Genomic DNA, 7,092 nt, shown 5'->3' with positions numbered 1-7,092 from the left:
CTTGTGCTTTGACATGTTTGCCAATAGCGATATTAACAAAACAACTATTGCTGCCAACGTAATTTGTATTTGAAACTATTGTTGTGAAGTCATGTTCTGCAACAGAATACATTGTGTGAACATACACTCAAATATATTACGCACTTAATTTACAGTTATCTAGAGGTATGTGGCAATGTTTTATTCATTATGCCAATATTATGTTGTACATTGTATTGTCCGAGATATATTTCATGAGTTGGTTCTAATCATGTCTCCAAATGATTGGTTGTCATTATAATAGTAAAGCAGTCCGCTACACGCAGTGTAAGCATTTTGGGGAGAAACTGTATAGCTCTTATTCTTTACCTCGGCACTAGATGGGGGTAAGTGGTCAGTGTCACGCCCTTGGGAAGGTACCCCGGTACCTATTGGACAGGGTGGGGGGCACCAGCGCCGGTCTGGATGCGCTCAGGCCAGAGGAAAAAAATCCTCTGCTCCTGTTAGGGATCGAACCCTGGTCGTCCAGTCCATAGTCAGTCACTGTAGTGACTGGGCTATCCCAGCTCTGTTGGTTGCTATACTTACAAAATTTTATTGCAATTAAAGGCACTGGTTGGTATATAACAAGGTATCTTTCGAATATGAAGGTGGTATACAAAGCACTAGAGCAGCCCAGGAATGATGGTTATAACTGAAAATAACTAGTAATTCCTGGACTGCTTCAGTTGTTAACATACATACTGCACTGGTATTCAAAGGTTCTGAGAGCAATGCCATATTCACCACTTACAATGAAAGTTGTGAAATTATGCATATATCAGAAAATGGACAGTAGCCAAAAGACAAAAAGTTTGTGTTACCCAACTGTCCATTAAATAAAAAGAAATATTATATTTTCATAGCAACATCACACAGCAGTTTGTGAAAGTAGAATACTTGTTGCTTCTGTGAACTATTTTGATACAGAATTTATGAGTTCTGAATGTTAACTTTTCAGCAATGGATCCAACACTCATTGAAGAAAGTACTTCAAAGACTATTCCATACAACCTTGAAGTCCTTGTGAAATCTCTGGAACAATCTGAAGAAAGTATTTCGTCTACAAACGCAATTGATTTAATTGCTGCTTTGCTGTATGTCTTAATGATGGAAACAGGATATTCGCCTCTTGGTACAGGAAGCAATTCAGTTTCCAGCAGTGATTATGGGTTCAATATTCATAAACTGAACTTTTTCTGCAGTATGCCAGCCAAATGGAAAAACATCCAACAAAACAGTTATGAGATGTCGTTTATCCTCGGGAGGTTCACTCATTATCCGTGCAGACTCCTTATAATACCAGTAGATGATGTTCTTATAATTAATTTACTCATTACAAACTTGATCCAAGAAAGGAACAGATATACCATGGGAATTCAACCTTCAAAATATGTTGTCAATCCAACATCCACCTGTATTCCAACAAAGTTCAGACATTTGAAAGATCTTTCCCTGAAGTTTAAAAACATTTTGTCACATCCTGCTCGAAGCGTCATTTTGACAAAGGAAGGTATACTGAATGCCAGTCTCTTAGGTATTCCAGATGAAGTTAAGATCAAAATATTTAAATATTTAAAAGTATCAGACTTGTTAAAAGTATCGTTAGTCTGTAAATATTTGTGTTGGGTGTCTGAAGATCAAGGTCTATGGAAGTATTTCCTTGTAAGAGATTTGAGATATGTAGATGTGGCAGATCTTATAAATCAACCAGGTGTGAGTAGTGTTACCTCTTGGAAGAATAAGTACAAAAGCAAATGTAGATGGCGTTCTGCTATACCTGTTCGGATTTTCTGAGTGATATGTAATTTTGTTCTACAGAACTAATAGTCTCTTAACGTGCCCCCAGTTGGGCAGAATGTAACATCGTATCAATTCCAAAAAACTAGGAACATAAAACTGAAAGGTACAATGGGGTTATTTATAGGCATATCAACAAAGCTGCTGCAATGTTCATTTGTCCAAGGTTGTAAGTTCTGATGGACATGTCGCTTAATTAATTGCAAGCTTCATGAGTGAGGCTTCAGGTTCAGTTTACATGTTTTGAGATGGATGAGATCTTTGTGTTGTCAATACAGAAATCTGTGATCCACATGAAAAGACGTGGAATGACAGGGTACACAATGTGACATGTGGAGATTGCAGGGTTTTGAAGAAAGACCGTTGTAATCTTCAGGACTCAGTATCTGTCTGCAAGTCCACATGGTATCACACCTCACAACAAGATCAAAATCTTCACAGCTGTGAGAACGTCTATTGCGGAGTCTACATAAATAAAGTGTATTTATATATTTTTAATATATATACACACAAAAATGTGATTATAAAATTTAGACATGAACTTAAAGCTGAAGTACTAGTTTTTGTTAAATTATATATAATATGAAATATACAGTTGCAAACATATTCATCTGTAATTTTTGGATTTATGTATGCCTGTACCCTGACACCGGCAGTATACCAAAATATGTGTCTGATTAATAAAGAACATGTGAGATTAAACGGCAGTGGGAGTGAGCATGATTTTTGTTTTCTGTAATTCACGTCCCCTCCTCCTCTTCCTCAGCAGACATAACTGTCTTTAGTAGGATTTGAGGTTTTCATAGTGTTACAACCCAGAAGAGTCCCATGGCGTAGCCGCGTGGTCTGAGGCATCATGCTTCGGACCAACGATACGGAATGCGTGCCAGTTCGAGTCTCGGGAAAGGAAATTTCTCATGAGATTTTCAACTGGTGTATGGGTCCGGTGCCAACCCAGCATCGTGAGGAAATTGGGGAGCTACAATGAGTAGCGTAATCCGGTCAGGAAAGCTAGCAATGGCTGGGGGTTCGTCGTGCTGACCACACGTCATCCTATATCTGGTTGGATGATCGTTCACCTCTGCTTAGGCATGTGAACGTGAGGCCAGCAGCCAGCTAGTTGGCTTTGGCTCTCAGAGGGCTGTTATGCCACGGATTATTATTATTATTACAACCCAGAAGACAACCATCTTAATGTCATTACATGAGTAGGCAATTAACAAACAGCACACTGTATATGGCAGTTTCAGGACCTGTATCTGGTGGCAGAAAGGAAAAATTCAATGCATCTGTCAGGAAAGATACTGTCATTCAGCAGCTACACATTTGTTGTTTCTATATACAATTTCACTTCAAGAATCTGCCATGTGTTACCTGCAATACAGTGCTAAAATACAATTCGCAAAGACATTTCATCATTCAGATATCCACGAAGGGCAGAAAACACTTTAACTTTGCATGTTCTAATGAATCACTGTATTTTGTGCTATTAGCCGAACTTTCATAGTTAGGTTGGAAAATTAAACAAACACTTTACACAAGGGCATAAGATTCTTGTGACCCTTTCAAACTGAAGCTCAACTTCTGGGTTGTTGCACCATGTAGACTGGTAGAAGTTTACTGGCATTTTAGAGGTCCTTCCTGCTTCTACCATCAGGGTGATGAGGCCATGATGATGGAGGCAGGAAGGACCTCTGAATAGTCGGTCAACTTCTACCAGACTACTGGTGCAACAACCCAGAAGACAGCCATCTTCAGACACATCGCTGAGAAAACCTCAAATCCTAGAAATATGACATGAATGAAACTTCCTTGTGTTGAAGCGTGACATAATTTAATGCAGCATTATCCTTTCAAATCATATCAGAAATACAAAAGTTACAATTCTTTTAGAGTACATTAAATGTGAAATCATCTTCATGGCAACTGAAGGTGTTTCCTGAAAAATGCACCAACTCAAAACCGAACAAATGACCCCAGATTACCGTCAGATACAGACCCTACCAAAGGACCACCATGGACTTGCTTGCATTTCTTGCTACCAGAGTCATCACCATCAGAACTTTGTTTCAGTGTTCTCAGCATCACACAAATGGTGCACGTGTACCATCAATTGTGATGGACACCGGCCATTAAATTATGAGTAGATACATTATGTTAAATCAAAAGGATATATGAGGTTATGATAATTTTATCTTGGAAGTATAATATTCAAAAGTCTCTGAGGTCTAAGCAATCTTGAAATAAAATCCTTGAAGAGAGACTAACTTCATGGTAGCAGCCACTAAGTATCAAATGTAGGCCGATTTCTTCACGACAGATTTACTGCCATACAGTCTGCTACCCATAAGCAGATAGTAGTGCAGTCCTCTGGGTCAAATGCTCCAACAGCATCAAATACACAGGCATGGCATACTGTTCATAACAAGTATTTATCAGGGCTGGACAGTAACAGATCAGATCACATCACATATTGCTAAAAGAAGTTTAAAGAGGTCAGATATGCTAAGAAATAACCATTTATTTGTGTTCTATCGCTATGGAAATGATGATGTTTTTTTATTTCAAACCATCGGAGTGTAATGAATAAGGTGACAGGTCATGAGGATTACAAACAGGAAGAGTACGTAGCAACTTTTTTAACAATAGGATTATTTTGCATGTTCACAGGAAGTGCCATTCTATTTAGCAAATTTATTCCCTTTTCAATCATTAAGAATACATCAATTGTAGGTCACGATCTACATACACATCACTGAACTATTTGTGTGCATTGTCATGAAGAAAAACAAACTCTTATGTTAGACGTGGAAATGTTATTACTAGATTCCTGCTGAGACATTGTCATTTACCATACCAGTCTGCCGAAGTTCATGTTGATAAAATTATTCTTTCTGAAGTGAGAAAAGTTTTAAGAAAAACTGTGGAAGAGCAGTGACAAATAATGTTATTCAAAGTAAAGTAAAATTAAAGCTGTCCTACTATATGCCTTGTAGGCATTTGGGGGGAGAGAACTATAGCTAATACTCATTCATGACCTCAGCACTAGATAGGAGTGAGTGGTCAGCATCACGCCCCGGCCGCGCTTTCCCCCTGGGAAAGGACCCCGGTACCCCTTGTATAGGAGGCTGGGTGGACCCCAGAGCTGGTCTGGATGCAGAGGCTAGAGGAAAAATCCTCTGCCCCCATCAGAGATCAAATCCCAGTAGTCCAGTCCGTACCCAGTCATTATACTGACTGAGCTACGCTGGCTCAAAATGTTATGCATATAGAAAAATAAATCTATTAATCCGGTCACAAGGCTCATGACAAGCAGCCACACTACATTAACAATCAAACTGAAAGCATTTTTGTTGGCAAAATAAGTGAGAATCTACATGGGCTGTTGTGGATATAAATTACTTTAATAATAAATGTTTTGCTCATTACGGATTTCTCTCAATTAAAGGGCTTCATTATTTGTAATCTGCCTGTTGATAATGGCGGCAGCATCCTCGCTGTCCAGCATTGTCAAGTGGTTGCCGTCCACAAAATATACCTCTGCCTTTTTTTCACAACACTGCAACACAAGATCAAACATGTACACTTATGCACCCACTGGGCAGCTGACAGTGTGAACACTTCTCTCTGCGGACAAGCAAACAAGAACATCATTTAGTTTAACGCTTACTGCTACTGAAGAATGTGTCAGCTCATTGTATGGTTGATTTATTTATATGTGTGCCAGTCTGTAAGGCTATTTCATCATCATCTATGGTGCTTCGGCCTGTTTTTGGGAAATGACCTCCTCCTAATGCAATTTACACCTGTACATAATTCAGTGTCACAGCTCACATCTTGATACACTAAAAATTCCAGAGGGTGCAACTTGTTTAGAATAAAGCATGAGTGAATACTAACCTTTGAGAGTCCATAATCATCCGATGATTTCACTGGCATTGCAACAGGCCTCAGAAGGGTGGTTTCAGCCCTGACCTTTTTCGTGTAGTCCCACTCATAGTTTGAAATGGTTTTAAGTCGATCCAAGACACACAAACTAGCAGCTTTGTAGTACTCTGCACTGTTTCTCAACACAGGAAATTTACTGATGACATGATCTAACTTCTCGTCCCAGCTTATCAGAGGTGTGATCTCCTGAACCAACTGTCAATATGTACAAGATGAACATTAAATAACTTTGGCATAGATTCTACGAAAATATTGAAGTGTATATTAGTCACAATTAAGACGCACATATTACTGGAAGACCATGTAAGTGAAATGGAAAATGAATTATGAGAAATAACGGTATTAGCGTTTTAACATTTGTCATTAAGTACCTTAGTGATGGCTGCTGATGTGGCATCACATGGTGAAACAATTCTGAATATATTGCATATGACATTGATCTGAAACTGATCCTCATTCCTGCCAACAGTTTTTTCCACCAGCATCTTCATGAAATCTGGAGAACTGTCCAGTAGGTACAGCTTCCCCTCCCACCCCTCTGCCTCAAGTTTAAGTGCCAATTCCAGAGCCAGCAGGCCACCAAACGAGTAGCCCAGCAGAATGAATTGAGCACGCGGCTTCAGGCGGCTCTGTATGTGCTGCCGAGACAAACAAGTGGGTCACTGTGACAGCTCATGTTAATAACGTATGACATTAAAACTTTCCTCTGTATTATATTTACCTTGTACTGTAAAGGTTATTATAATAATGGTCACAAAATAAACAGTAAGCCTTGTATGATTAGAGTAAATGAGTTATGAATACAGAGATGTGATAAGACAAACAACATGAAAGAGCATTATTTGCGACACACAAGCACAGACAGAAAAATAATGCTAAAATGATTATTGGAGAAAAGTCTGTAAAAACATAACTTTGATTTATTTGACTCAGAACAGGGTCCAATGACAGGTACTTGACAATACAGTAGGGCCCCGCTTTTCGGCGCTCCGCTTTACGGCGATTCGCTAATACGGCGCTCAACAGCTGAGTCAGAGAAGTGCATCCGGCGCCATTTTATCGTCGCTGATTCAGTCTGTTTACAGCTTTTGTGCGCTCCGCGTCTCCGTATTTCTGGCAATTTTTCAAAGTTATTACAAACTGTATATTTATATAATATTTTTGTGTTACTACAGTGTAATTACAAAGACGTCTAAGGGTAGTAGCGATAAAAAGAGGAGTCATAAGCCTCTTACTTTAAATGCCAAGTTAGATATAATTAAACTTCGTGGACAAGGCATGTCTATGGCTGAGATAGGACGTAAGCTAATTCTAGCTCTCCAAACT

At 39.1% G+C, this 7,092-nt stretch overlaps 1 protein-coding gene and 1 long non-coding RNA gene across 2 annotated transcripts in view; one reads left to right on the top strand and one right to left on the bottom strand.

The window, feature by feature from the left end:
• Nucleotides 1-24: 24 nt before the first annotated feature.
• On the top strand, nucleotides 25-2,525 carry LOC110835418 (uncharacterized). Its single transcript, XR_002544898.2, has 2 exons — nucleotides 25-165; nucleotides 980-2,525. It is a non-coding gene; the product is annotated as an uncharacterized LOC110835418 (long non-coding RNA).
• A 1,967-nt stretch (nucleotides 2,526-4,492) lies between these two features.
• LOC110835419 (fatty acid synthase-like) overlaps nucleotides 4,493-7,092 on the bottom strand; it is a 38,300-nt gene continuing 35,700 nt past the window's right edge. The window contains exons 34-36 of the mRNA XM_087350066.1: nucleotides 6,138-6,404; nucleotides 5,719-5,961; nucleotides 4,493-5,377 (exon numbers count right to left, since the gene is read on the bottom strand). Coding sequence (XP_087206192.1) covers nucleotides 5,261-5,377; nucleotides 5,719-5,961; nucleotides 6,138-6,404 — 627 coding nt within the window. The 3' untranslated portion in view covers nucleotides 4,493-5,260. The remainder of the gene's footprint in view (nucleotides 5,378-5,718; nucleotides 5,962-6,137; nucleotides 6,405-7,092) is intronic.

The sequence above is a fragment of the Zootermopsis nevadensis genome, unplaced genomic scaffold (assembly GCF_977971745.1).
Source record: "Zootermopsis nevadensis isolate Lab colony 2312 unplaced genomic scaffold, Znev_1.0 Znev_ptg000017l, whole genome shotgun sequence".
NCBI lineage: Eukaryota > Metazoa > Arthropoda > Insecta > Blattodea > Termopsidae > Zootermopsis > Zootermopsis nevadensis.
The sequence above is the reverse complement of the archived record's forward strand: the minus strand, read 5'-3'. Positions and strand labels throughout refer to the sequence as shown.